This window comes from Elephas maximus, chromosome 6 (assembly GCF_024166365.1).
Source record: "Elephas maximus indicus isolate mEleMax1 chromosome 6, mEleMax1 primary haplotype, whole genome shotgun sequence".
NCBI lineage: Eukaryota > Metazoa > Chordata > Mammalia > Proboscidea > Elephantidae > Elephas > Elephas maximus.
This window is the reverse complement of record NC_064824.1, coordinates 79196684-79210779: the sequence shown is the minus strand read 5'-3', so window position 1 is coordinate 79210779 and position 14096 is coordinate 79196684. Positions and strand designations below refer to the sequence as shown.

The 14096-nt window shown below is 39.9% G+C and overlaps 1 protein-coding gene across 5 annotated transcripts in view; it reads right to left on the bottom strand.

Moving 5' to 3' along the window:
- Nucleotides 1–13309, bottom strand: part of UBE2E3 (ubiquitin conjugating enzyme E2 E3) — a 104415-nt gene extending 91106 nt beyond the window's left edge. Inside the window, exons 1-3 of one of the 5 annotated variants that reach the window (XM_049887579.1) lie at nt 13203–13309; nt 11455–11673; nt 9621–9671 (exon numbers count right to left, since the gene is read on the bottom strand). In XM_049887579.1, coding sequence (XP_049743536.1) covers nt 9621–9671; nt 11455–11648 — 245 coding nt within the window. In that variant the 5' untranslated portion in view covers nt 11649–11673; nt 13203–13309. Of the gene's footprint in view, nt 1–9620; nt 9672–11454; nt 11674–12197; nt 12246–12289; nt 12501–12699; nt 13067–13202 lie in introns of those variants that run through there. The other 4 variants (XM_049887577.1, XM_049887578.1, XM_049887580.1 and 1 more) reach the window with 4 other exon arrangements.
- Nucleotides 13310–14096: the final 787 nt, after the last annotated feature.

Sequence of the window (14096 nt, the reverse complement as noted above, 5' to 3'; positions counted from 1 at the left end):
TGATACAGCTTCACTTTAAGGTGAAAGACCTCTAAAATCAAGCATCTAAAGATTTTTTAAGTAAGCATACAAGTTATAACACAAAAAAGCAGTAATCCAAAAAGAACAACTGAGAAGCTATAATTAGGAAAGATGTAAAAAGAAAGAAAAACATAATAAGACAATAAAACACCTTTTCACCGTGCGTAGTTTCAGTAATTTTCATTTTAATAGTTTTAGTTGTTCTTAGGTACCTTCTAGTCCACTATGACTCACAGTGACTGTCTTATTTATCTAGTGCTGCTATAACAGAAATACCACAAGCAGATGGCTTTAAGAAAGGAGAAATTTATTCTCTCACAGTTTAGGAGGCTGGAAGTCCAAATTCAGGGTGCCAGCCCCAGGTGAATGCTTTCTTTCTCTGTTGACTCTGGGGGAAGGTCCTTGTCATCAATCCTCCCCTGATCAAGGACCTTCTCAGTGCAGGGACCCCTAGTCCAAAGGACACACTATTCTCCTGGCTCTTATTTTTTGGCCTCTCTGCTCATTTCTCTTTTATATATCAAGAGACTGGCTTAAGATACAACCTAATCTTGTAGACTGAGTCCTGCCTCATTAACGTAACTGCCTCTAACCCCACCTCACTAACGTTAGAGATCAAGATTTATAACACACAGGAAAATCACATCAGATGACAAAATAGTAGGCAATCACACAATGCTGGGAATCATAGCCTACCCATGTTGATGGATATTTTTGAGGCACACAATTCAATCCATGACAGCAATCCTACGTACAACAGAACAAAACACTGCCCAGTCTTGCACCATCCTCACAATTATTGCTATTTTGAGCCCACTGTTGTAGCCACTGTGTCAATCCATCTCATTGAGGGTCTTCTTTTTCACCGACTCTCTACTTTACCAAGTATGGCGTCCTCCTCCAAGGACTGGTCCCACCTGATAACATGCCCAAAGTATCTGAGATGAAGTCTCGCCATCCCTCTTTCTAAGCAGCATTCTGATTGCACTTCTTTCAAGACAGACTTGTTCATCTGATAGTCCACAGTATATTGAATATTCTTCACCAACACCATAATTCAAAGTCATCAATTCTTCTTCAGTCTTACTTATTCACTGTCCAGCTTTCAGATGAATATGAGGCGACTGAAAACACCATGGCTTAGGTCAGGCTCACGTTAAGTCCTTAAAGTGACATCTTTGATTTTTAATACTTTAGAGAGATCTCTTATGGCAGATTCGTCCAATGCAGTGCGCCATTTGATTTCTTGACTGCTGCTTCCACGGGCATTGATTGTTAATCAAAGTACAATGAAATCCTTGACAAGCTCAATCTTTTCTCTTTATCATGATGTTGCTTATTGGTCCATTTGTGAGAATTTTTTTTTTCTTTATGTTGAGGTATAAACCATACTGAAGGGTAAAGTCTTTAATCATAATCAGTAAGTGCTTCAAGTCCTCTTCACTTTCAGCAAGCAAGATTGTGTCATCTGCATAACGTTGCTAATGAGTCTTCCTCCAATCCTGATGCCATGTTCTTCTTCATACAGTCCAGCTTACTTGGATTATTTGCTCAGCATACAGACTGAACAAGTATGGTGAAAAGATGCAACCCTGATGCACACCTTTCCTGATATTAAACCACACAGTATCCCCTCACTCTGTTAGAACAAGTGCCTCTTGGTCTAAGTACAGGGTCCTCATGAGCACAATTTAAGTGTTCTAGAATTCCCATTCTTTGCAATGTTATCCATAATTTGTTATGATCCAGTCAAATGCCTCTGCATAGTCAATAAAACACAGGTATTCTCTGCTTTTGGTCAGGATCCATCTGACATCAGCATCCCTCGTTCTGTGTCCTCTTCTGAATCAGGCTTGAATCTTGACGTGTTGTGGGACTGGCAACCAATGTCGCAAAACAATATGTGTACCATTTAATGAGAAACTAGTTTGCGCCGTAAACCTTCATTTAAACTACAATTAAAAAATAAATAAAAATACTTCTGGCCTAAACAGACCATAATAATTTGGCAAGTAGTCATGGTAGCCATCCCTGTAATTCCATAGAAAGATAACACACGCATATATCAGACAACATAAGATATACGTAACTGTAGAGCAAGGTGTGGTAAAACGTAGGGTATCAACTTTGAGAAAGGGGTAAGGGAAAGTATTGAACAGGCATCACTAACAAGAGAGAAAAACAGTAAAAAGTAAACCATATAAATAATTCAGGAGCCAAGATATTTGACAAAAATATCTACAGTAGGTTTTTCAACCTCAGCTCTATCGACGCGTTTGGCCAGATAATTCTCTGTTATGAGGGGTTGTCCTGTGCACTATAGGTATGTAGCACCATGCCTGGCATCTATCTAGTAAATGTCAGCAGGCCTCCCCTCTCCCCCACCCCGCCCCCAACCCCAGTTAAGACAAGCAAAAATGTTTCCAGGCATTGCCAATTATTCCCTGGGAACAAAAACTGGCCCCAGTTGAGAACCATTAATCTAGAGACAAAAAGGTAAAAAGTTTAAAGACATTTCCGCTTCCAGATTCTAATAAAGTATCCAAATATACTTCCCTGTCAAAAGCACTTTGGGGAGCAAATAATCATCATCACTCTATTTCTCTAGACCTAACAGTGGTTTTATGTGTTTTTATCTCAATTTTATGTGGAAGGAGAGAATGGCATGTCAAGTTTTTTATTCTCAACCTGAGTGCCTTTGCACTATACGCAAGAAAGGCTTGTTGATTTTCCTGTTAACTAAACATATCACTCACCTGTACAGCAACTCAGTCAAGAGGAATAAGGTACTAATAAGTTAACTACAGAAAAGAATGAAACTCAGGGGTCTTGAAAGTAGCTGCAGTAACCAGCTACAGCTGGTTTTAACGTTTTTAAAAGCATACACAGTTTCACCCCACCTTTTAATTACATTATCTACGTTCAACTTAATAGATCTATGATAAAAATGTAACCTTTTTGGAAAGTGGTGTATTGTTTTCAATCACATCATTATTAGAGAAAATGTTTTTAGTCACACATTACTGAGTCCATCCACTACACTGGCGTGTATGGGGGAAATCATTAGGCTTACTGTGATTACCAATTTTATCTTACAAGCAAATAAAAACTAGTTAAATAACTTTTGAGTAATCATGTTAAAATTACAATTATGGGGGAAAGAAAGCAAATACATAGGATATTTAATAGGTTTTCTCCAATCCGAAGTCATTGTTTTGCCTAAAAATTCCATTTCTATGTCAATCTGAAGACTTCCATTTATTTATTAGAAAACTTCACACACAAAGCACTGTGACTTAAGAGTTGCAAAAATGTAGGACAATCTCTCCCTTCAAGCAACACTCAATCTTACAGAGGATAGACAAGTAATTATAATACAGCATTAACAACATACAGCAACAATTAGCTTATAGAAAAATACATTATTTCACTCTGATCATAAACCACATAAAATGATTAGTAATTCCCAAGGTTTCTGAGGTCTATGCTGATCCCAATTTCAAAATTAATCATAAAATTTGTAATAAAAACTATCCACCTGTAAATGACCAAGGCAGGACAGGATGGATGGAAAACACCTTCATCTGAGACTGTTGTTGTTGCTGAGTGCCTTTGAGTCGGTTCCAACTCAGCAACTCTACAGGACTGAGTACAGCTGCCCCGTAAGGTTTCCAAGGAGCAGCTGGTGGATCTGAACTGCCAACCTTTTTGTTAGCAGCGGAGCTCTTATCCACTAGCCACCAGGGCTCCTCATTGAGATTAGTTCTATACTTATTTTTACAAATCAAGCTTCCAATTAAGATTTCATTTTTATAAAAGAGGAGTTCAGGACTTTTTTTGCAAAGCTGAAAATAAAAGGACTTTGATGATTAATGAGATATAATTTTGTTTTATAAATAGGGTACACCTTTACGCAGAGTGCACTTTCTAAGTAAACCAGTAACGATAAATAAGTAAAAAAAGAAATCTGTATGTGTGGGAGGATTTCAAATCAAGTACTACGTAGGCAATAACAATGTAAAAAACACATGTTATTTTGATCATCAGCTTGCCTTCATACTCCAATTAGAAAACGTTTTCAAAATTTCTCCTGAGATGACAGACAAGGAGAGAATGCCATGTTTAGGTAACTGGTAAACTACATTAATTCAAAATCTAAATTTTACAAATACTGATATAATCTCTTCTCAGGAAAAGAGAAAATTCAGCGGCACCTAACAACAACAACATCGACACCCACCTTATGCATGGAGTCCCTGGGTAGTGTAAACTACTCAGCTGCTAAGTGAAAGGTTAACCCAGAGGCACCTCAGAAGAAAGGCATGGCGACCTACTTCTACAAGATCAGCCACTGAAAACCCCGAGCAGCACAGCTCCATTCTTGACACACGAGGTCACTGTGAGTCGGCACTGACTCTGCAGCAACTGCTTTTTTAAGTATCTATTCACCTTTGCCCAGTGTTCTCAGGATAATTTTCTTTTACTTAAGTTCTAAGAACTTGCTTTTACTAATATCAAAAAAAAAAAAACTGCTTGGAACATAATAAAGAGCTGAGGAACTAAGATACAATTATTCCTTGAGTGGGATACTGATGCACTGGAGAAAATGCCAACAAGGGTGAGGCATGCTGCTAAACCACCTCTCCTACTTTTATGATGCTTTGGCCACTTTACTGACCCACAATTTACACTTTTTACAAAACTTTAAATATACTTATTTAATTCTCTTAACAATTCTACAAAAGATGTTACCATTATAATCTCTATTTTACAGCTGACAAAACTGAAGGACAGAAACATTCCGTAGCTTATCTAAGGTAACACAGCTAATAAATGGCAGAGAAGAGATTTCAAAACACAGGCTAGCTCCAGTACCAGTGCTTTTCAAACCTTAATATACATATACATCGCAGGGGAATCTTTTTGAAATGCAGATTCTGATTCAGTACTAAGGAAAGGGGTGCAAAATTCTGCATTTCTAACAATCCCATCTGTGATGCAGATGCTGCTGGTCTGCAGGCCATCCTTTCAGTAGTAAAGTTCTAGTCTACTCTAGAAAATGGTAAAGTAGTAACAACTTTCAGGAGGTAGTTTCATCCATATTAAACAAAGCTTATGAAGAAGTCAGGGTTTGTCAACTTCTGATTTAGAACTTAAATGCTTCTTTTACTTTAAAAAAAAAAAAAAGCAAGATAGCAAAATGTGCAGTTTTTACACTACCTGTTTTCAGGTTTTGCTAGCAAACATATTAACACTGTAACAAAATACCACAACACTCCTCCCTGCTCCAAAAGTCTTTCCCACATCCAAAAACTACAACACTCTCTCCTCACTCACCAACATGGTCAGGTTCCAAAGACCAGGTCATTAGGTGAAAATCAGTATTATGCAAAAATGGAGGATTACCACATCAGATCACAAAATGGATGACTACATTATCACATAACTGCCAAATTACATCATTACACAACTGCCTAATTACATCATTACATAACGCCAAACCACTGAGAATCGCAGCCCAGCCAAGCTGACACACAACCTTAACCATCACAGCCAGCATTACTCTCACCTCATACCTTCGCATTCATTACTGCCAGACGTGCATCATTAATGCACAAAATACTACTGTAAATGTGAAATGTCAGACACCGAGATAGTCGATAAGTGAGCAGTTGATGTATTTACAAATATCCCTTCAATATTTACTTTAACATGGTTTCAATGAAAACATGATAAGGAATATTCAGGGTAAATTTTTATATTTTTCATATATGGACAAAAAATCAACAGCTGATTTAAAAATCCTGTATCTTTCTACACTTTTGCCACTTGCATAACAGATGACTATGAGAGATCAAGGACTCTGGTAATCAGAATATAAATGTCTTAACACACTACAATTCTAATCAATAACTTTATCTTAAAAACAGGTAAGGTAATACCCATTACACAACTTCCCTTCATTTTCACTGGTGTATCAACTATTTATATTCTAATCTAAAACAGAGTATGTCAAAAAGTACCGACTATAAATTTGAAACTACTATACGAAAATTGCATCTTTGTTTAGGATGCTTTGGCCTACAGCCCTCTAATACTTAATAAAACACCGTAAAATCACTGAAAACAACATCTTTATCGAACTTTTACACTATCAAGAAAAAAAATTATCAAAATGTATTCAAACATGTTTAAAGCCATACACTTAATTCAACAATTAGGTCTATCCTAAAAGGTTGGTGCAAATGGTTAACACACTAGGTTGTTAACCAAAAAGTTAGAGGTACCGGTCCACCCAGAGGCACCTGGGAATAAAGACCTGGTGATCCACATCTGAAAAATCAGCCACTGAACGCTACGGAGTACAGTTCTACTCTGACATACGGTCTCCAGGAGTCAGAATCGACTTCATGGCAACCGCTACCGTAAGATCACCCTCAGTTTATACTGTAAAAAACGATATAATAATTAAAGAACACTTTTTTTTTGTTTTATATTAGCTAAACATAGGAAGGGATTTAAAAGCAAACTCCAGATCTCTGAAATTTTATTTTTATTTTGCAGAATTTTTCCAGAATATACAGATACCTCTTTCTTCCCTGAAGAGGAATCAACTCTGTCACATACTCTGACAAGCTTATAAAAATCATATTTAAAACCAAAATGGAATCCTGATTTAATAACTATATGAAAATTAGAAGTATTTTCATATATCTCAGGCAATATGAACTCATATATTCTAGAATTCATGAACATGGAGTCCCACTTTTAATAAATTAATAAACTTAAACTGTACAAGCACCATAAACCTAACATTCTCACCTATGCACTGGTGAATTAAAGGAACATAACACTGTAATCTACCACATATTTAACGCGAAGGTAAAAATACAAGACAAATTCAGGCTTCCCTGTCAAAATCTAAAATGCCTCCAGTAAACACTCAATATTCCAATTTACTGCTCAAGGACAAGGACTAGGCCTTACGGTTTGTCTTCTATCTCTTTTAAGGGCACCTAAGAGATAAGTGGGGCCCTGGTGGCGCAGTGGTTAAGAGCCTGGCTACTACCCAAAAGGTCAGTAATTCAAATCTACCAGCTGCTCCTTGGAAACCCTATGGGGCAGTTTTACTCTGTCCTATAGGGTCGCTATGAGTCAGAATTGACTCGACGGCAACAGGTTTGGTTTTTGGTTGGAAGTGATGAGTACTGCAGTTATGATCAAAAAAGACAAGCTGGTGGATGCTATTCAACAAGGAACACAGTACGGCACTTAAAGAAAAGAAAGCATACTTATTAGCCATCTTATATAATTTAATATACATATTTATACATATGCTATTTTCCACCCTAAAGAATATGAAGTCACTTAAAACGCACAAAAGTCTCTGGGTCTTTTATGTATCAAGTATATAGAAGACTGTGTCCAAAGTAATGGGCAACAGCATCTCCCAGTTGCCAAAGACTCGTATTTTATGTTTGGGTTTTTTTTTCTTTAATCACTTACACAAAGAAATTCATATGCTTAAAAGAACTCGAGAATTGAAAGATGTCATTTATAATAGCTGAGTCATCACAGGTTGTTACAAAGGAAAGCAGAGACCCTAGGTAGTCCATGTTATTATTCGCAAGTGATCCCAAAGTTTGGTATTTCACTAATCATTAAATGTGATGCATTATTTCATGAACTTGTAACAAATCTGGGGTATCAGAGGAAAATAAAATAAAATGTTTTATAGAAAGTTTCTACTTCCCTTAAAACAATCCTCAGTGACCTTGTGGAAATATCCCTGCGTTAAACAAGGAAAGGGTATTTCCTCAGTAACTGCAACACTAGGCTTTTGCTCTAAGGGCATTCAACACGTGTCTACTGGGCTCTCTAGATTTATGCACATATTCTAGTTTGTGACATTTGCAAAAAACCAACATAAACCTTTTAAAAATATTTGACCTTACATGCAATTTTAAAACATTTAAGAGTTTTAAACTGGTAGATCTTTATATATTTTATAGTGGGAATTATCAGAGTACACTCTGCTAGTTAAGCGAGTCTTCCAGAGACCGAATTTAACTTGACCTCCTTAAATGGCTACAGATTTAACACACCATTTAGAAGGCTGGAAAAAAAAATACTTTGATTTACTTATTCTCTAAAGCAGTAGTGTCTAACAGAAATATAATACAAGCCACATATGAAATTTAAAATTTTCTACTAACCACATCTAAAAAGGCCAAACAAGTGAAATTAATTTTTAATATTTTAAATATCCCAATATATCCAAAATAGTATTATTTTAACATGCAATAAATATTTAAAAATATTAATGAGGTATTTATTTTTTTATATTAAGTTTTCAAAATCCAGTGTGTAATTTACGCTGATAGCACATCTCAATTCAGACCAGTCACAATTCAAGGGCTCGACAGCCTCATGTGGTCAAGGGCTATGTTACTGAACAACACAGCATTTAACTAATAGTTTCAGATTTGACACATCACTATCTGTTTAAAATTAGTTTACATTCATGTTTCCTTCTGAACTGAAATGCTATGATTACAAATACATGAGAAAAACAGTTAATTCACTGGATAAATCAGGATCAGATCACCTTTGAAGGATCCCGTTCACACACACAATAAAAAGCAATTGGATTATATCCTATTATATCTCAAATAAGCTTCAGAAATAGGTTTGATTACCACAACTTTTAGCAAAAACAGAGGTAAGACACAAAAACATTTTTGTCTCAAACCATAATATTGCCTTATTTCTGGCAGCCACTCTCATTCTTGAGCACGTATCTCTGTGCAAACTACACAAGATAATTTCTCTAAGTTTCATGAATTCAGGAAGCCGTTTAAAAAAAAAATAGAACTACATAAGATGAACTAAAAAGAAAAATTACCAACTGACTACTTTTAATGTTATCTTACCGCAACCAATAATCTTATTCTCTCTAAATTACACTGAAATTCATTCTCCCGGACACCTCAATTCATTTATGGCTTTTCACACACATATTTCAACCACCAAAATCACTAAGAATTTTTCCAAGTAATCAAGACATTTGCTTAAAATGTAAATAATTCCAACAATGCAGTCTCTAGAAAACAGCAACTAAATCTATCAGCTTAGCACATAAAATATGTCCTTAAGGCAAGTCGCTGAACAAACCAGAAACAACTACACTCTTGTTTACTGCATTTACATTTTGTAACACCACATTCAGCAATTTCTAAATCTGGAAGGTCAGTTCAGATTGCACACAAACAGTAACTTTAAAGATCAACAAAATTTTATAAGTTTCTACAATATACTTCAGAATATAACACTCTACAGAAATACTACCAAAATCAATGTCATTCATACCAATCTCAGTAAGCAGCATAAAATCAGTGTAAGTCACACATGTGTGATTACATGCTAAAAAAATTTTTACTCCCAAATTTAATTCACCTTAGACAATTTTCGTTTAACCCACTTGCAAATCTGAAAAGCAGCAAATGTTGCCTCTTGTGCTGCATACACATCCAGGGATGAAACAATCTCGTGATATTTTTCCACAATTTGAAATCAAAACAACAAAATTTGTTTCTTACCTGCAGTTAGGAGGAGGATCAAGGGTTATTTCAGCTAGCTCCTTCTGAATTCTGTTAGTGAAATGAGAAGAGACAAAAAGCATTTGAGATAGTCTACAGAATAACCGGGGAATTACACTGCCCTCTACCACCATGCAGTTAAATGCAAGACTGGCTTTGCCTTCAGTAATGCTAACATGGCTGCTTCCTCTTTGTTCTCAGAGGCATAACCCAAATCCCTTAACAGAAACTTTGCAGCTTTTTTTCTCACTTGCTACTGTAAATAAGTAAGACATTTACACCTGACTTGGGAAATAGTCCTCCACTAGTACTCAGTAAAGGATATAAAATCTATTTTAAAACACTTTTTACCACAGAAATTCTCTTTTCAAGCTTATATGCAAATGAGACAAGAAGGGAGGAGGGAAAGCACTAGAATATTTGACAATGACTTCAAGTCACTTTTACTGAGGTTAAGAATTAACAAGCTACTGCAAGAACACCTGAATAGTTTTGACGATATTTTACCTGTTAAAAAAAAGTTTAAAATTTACAAATATATTTATCAGTGAAAAACTTACAAAGGACTCTTTCGCATTTTTATTTAACCTCCTCTGTTTTCCCTATCTTTTAAGTATCTTTTAAGTACAGCATTTAAATTTAATAAATTTGGGGGAAGCGGTAATAACATATATAGCCTTGAGTTAGGAAAAAAAGCAGTTCTCTGATTTTATTCAAATGAAAAATGCTTTGAAAACTTAAAATTTAGTACGTTCTTCAAAAAGACTGAATTATAAATTATTTCAAAGACTGCTGCTATTTAATAAAACATTCTCAAGTTATTAATGCTTGATTATTATACAATAGATATGAAAATCTGTAGAAAAATGAATATTTTAGAATCACTACAAAACACAATATTTGATCAGTTTTTGTATTTTCTTTGCCCTTTAGTTGCGATCAATAAAAACCAACAGAATGTCAATACTAATTCAATAGATATATCTGATGTATCTCTGTCCACATAATTCCTAGAGTTCATGGATATTCCACAACTACCCCCACGGATGGAGCCCCACCGATAGGATCTTTTCTCTCCAATACATATAAATCAACATGAAACAAGCAATTTTTCACTTATATCCAACAAAATGTTTCTTTTGTTGTTGAGTATTAATGTGTCAAGTGTCTCCACAAGTTTTAGTGTAAAAAGTTGCACAAGGACGATGAAAGTTTTCAATAGCCAAGTGACACTTAAAACTGTAAACGGCTGCCTTGCAGTTTTATGTGCCCTCACAGGCACAGAGGAATAACCATCATTTTAAAGTATACCTGGGATGCATAACTTAAAGACTTGTTTGTGAAACTGAGAACAGTTTGTAGCACGATTTTAAATCTGCTTTCACATATAGCCAAGACCTTGAATTTATAGATTTTCCAGCAAATGTGATTATTTTGGATCACTAAAGTTTCATGGAAAGGCACTGGTGACCTTCAGAAGTGTCAACTTCAATAAAGAAAAGAGTATGACTCAAAAAGTAAACATCCCCATTGTACCTCTAATTTGGGCTCACAAATTTCCCTTCACCAACTCCTTAATATGTCAGAATAGTAGTCCAATCTTTATTCAAGTACATTCTTGCTGAAGTTACTGAAGTACAGAATAAGTTTGCTTAAAACTATAATTCTATGGAAGTGGTTTACATATCATCTACAGAATGACAACTCATTCAAATACAAATAAGACCAATCGTGAAGCATTTTTTGAACTATTCCTACTGATCTAAAACCAACAAAGTGTCCGACCATTTGGAAGACAACCTGACAATGTGCTTAACCCTTTTTAACACATTACCTTTTAGCACTAGTGGATAACTTAGCAGTGGTTTTGCTAGAGAGTTTGGTGTTTTTCTTCTGCTGGGTGGCAGAAGGTTTTCTTTCTTCTTGTTCTTCAGGCTCTGGAGCGGCTGGGTCTCGCTGGTCTGCATCTGAACTACCACTGCTGGTGCTAGGGCTCTCATCATCGGACCTCTGCCTATCACTGGACATCTTGGTGAAGTTATTTCTTGGAAAACTTTTAAAGAGAAAAATAGGGGGGTAGGAAAGGTTAAGTCTAAGAAATAAACCAATAGCATTTTATTTTCTATAAATCAATTAAAATCGAATTTTAATAAAAAGGCTTCAAAAGTGTTCACACAAGGTTACAAGGGGAGGCGATGTGTCTCACAACGCCACCGTTCAAGGATTTACCGGACTCAAGTTAGAAAACCCACTCACATTTTTTTTTTCCATTCCTTGGACAATCTATCAATTGTCTACTTTCTCAGAAGGCATGAAACAGATTTGCCAGGGAACTTAGGCAACGAGCATTAATAACATATGACACACTGTAAATAACAGATCTCGCTGAAAAATGTTAAAAAGTCACTAATAACGTCTAAATATTTACACACTGACATTGGTCAAAGCTACCAAATTGCCTTTCCGAGAGGAAAACATACCCCGTTAATCACCCATATGCTTATTTAACGTGGCGATTCCTCCTCGCTGCACGTAAGGCTTTAAACACAACATTTAGAAATTTAAAAATCAACTAACAAGCTGCTCTAGCCGTTTCCACGGCCAGCAGCGAAGATTCATCCGGCCAAGAGAGAGCTGCCACCCTGGGAAAAGCAGAATCCAAACTGCACCTTCTGCAAAGCTCCCAATGCCACCAAGGTTCCTCGCTCAATTTTTACATCACGGACCGACATTTTGTCCAAAATAACGAGAAAAAAAAATCCCAGGAAAAACAAACAAACAAAGCCCCAAGAAGTGCAACAAATTTCCGCGCCCGTGGAGGCGAACCGCGGCCGGCGGCGGCGGCCGCCACGCAGCTCCGCGGCCCTTTGTGGGGAGGGCCGCGCGGGGGCCGTGGGCAGCGCTCGCCGCGCCGGGCGCCAAGTGATGCGAGCAGCCCGGCCGGCCCCGCCGCGGCTCGCGGACACCGGCGGCGCGGGCGCCCGGCGCGAACAAAGCTGCCCGCCCCCGCCCCCTCCCCCACCGCCGCCGCCGCCGCCCCGGCCGCCCCCCACGCGGCCCCCCGGCCCGGCTGCCTTACCTCGGCCGCCCGCCCGGCCCGCTCGCACGCCGCTACGGTGTGGGGGAGGGAGAGAGAAAAAAACCCTTCCTTAAGGAAATGGAGGCAGTTGGGGGGGGAAGGGGGGGGAGGGAAAAAAAGAAGCCGAGGAGGCTCTGGCCGGGGAGTGTGGAACATTGAAAGTCGGAGGGGGCTGTGTAGTGCCGGGCTCCGGCCGGAGGGTGGCGCCGCCCAGCGCCTTCGGGAAAAAACGGGGGGTGGGAGCTCGGCTGGGCGAGGGCGCGAGCTCCCAGCGAGGCGGAGGGGACGCGGGAGACCCCCGCGCACTGTGGCCTCCCGCCGCCGCCGCCCGGCTCGGCTCCTCCCGGCCGCGCAGTCAGCAAGTTCCTAGGCGAGCGCGGGGGAGGGGCGGACGCGGGCCGGCGCGCGTGCTCGCCGCTTGCCTGGCGGAGGGGCGCGCGCCGCCGGCAGCCGGCGGGCGCGAGCTACTCCCGCGCGCTCCCGCGCGCTCTCTCCGCGCCTACCTTCACCCGGGGGGCGCACGCGTCCGCCCGCGCGCGTCCAGGACAAAGAGCGCGGCGGGGCCCCTACAGGCTGGCCCCTGCAGGCCGAGGCCGCGGAGCCGGCGCTGGAGAGGACGGGGGCGCGGGCGCCGTCTCGCGGGGCTGCTGTGCCGCGGGGTGGCTTCCGGCCTGTGCCCGCCTCCGGGCGGAGGCTGCCCATTAGGCTACCCGCCCCGCGGGCCGAGGCTGGAGGGCTTTTCAGGGCGGGCGAGCCGAGGTCACCCCTACTGCTGGCAACATCCCCTTAGCCTGCGCAGGGTCGGGTATGGGCCCCAGGGTCCCAACGCCTAGGCAAGGGCCCTGAGCGCGTGGCTGGGAGTCCCCAGCTGCCCCAGGCTCTGGAGGACTGAGAGGTGGTGTTAAGGAGGCCAGCGACGCAGTTGGAGGAAACCTACCTGTTCCTCCTCATGTGAGCAAGACGAAGGGGCTAGATGGGGTCCTGGACATTGAGAGGAGTGAAAGGGATTTCGAGACCAGAGGACCAGCTTCTGCTTTTCCTTGGCCGTCAGCCTGCAGCTGTCGCTTCCAAAGGGGAGGCTTGAAAACTTAAATCCAAAACAATTTTTAAATGTCCTGCTGAAAATTTTTAAAGGTGGAAGAAGGAAGCTCACGGGGGTCTGGAGACTGTTCTGAAGTACTAAGCCAGACGCCAGTTCTGGAAAGAGTGATATCTAGATAAGCATTCAATGGAGATAGTGGATGTTAGTTTTGTTCTACCATTCTATCCTGTAGAGTCTCCAGGTGGACTTTGCAGTTTTTGCCCCAGGCACAAAGTAGCCAGAAGTACAAAAACTTCCTGTTAGCAGCCCAGACCTTCTCTAGCTACTGAGAACTTGTTCCAGTGATGGAGCCTCA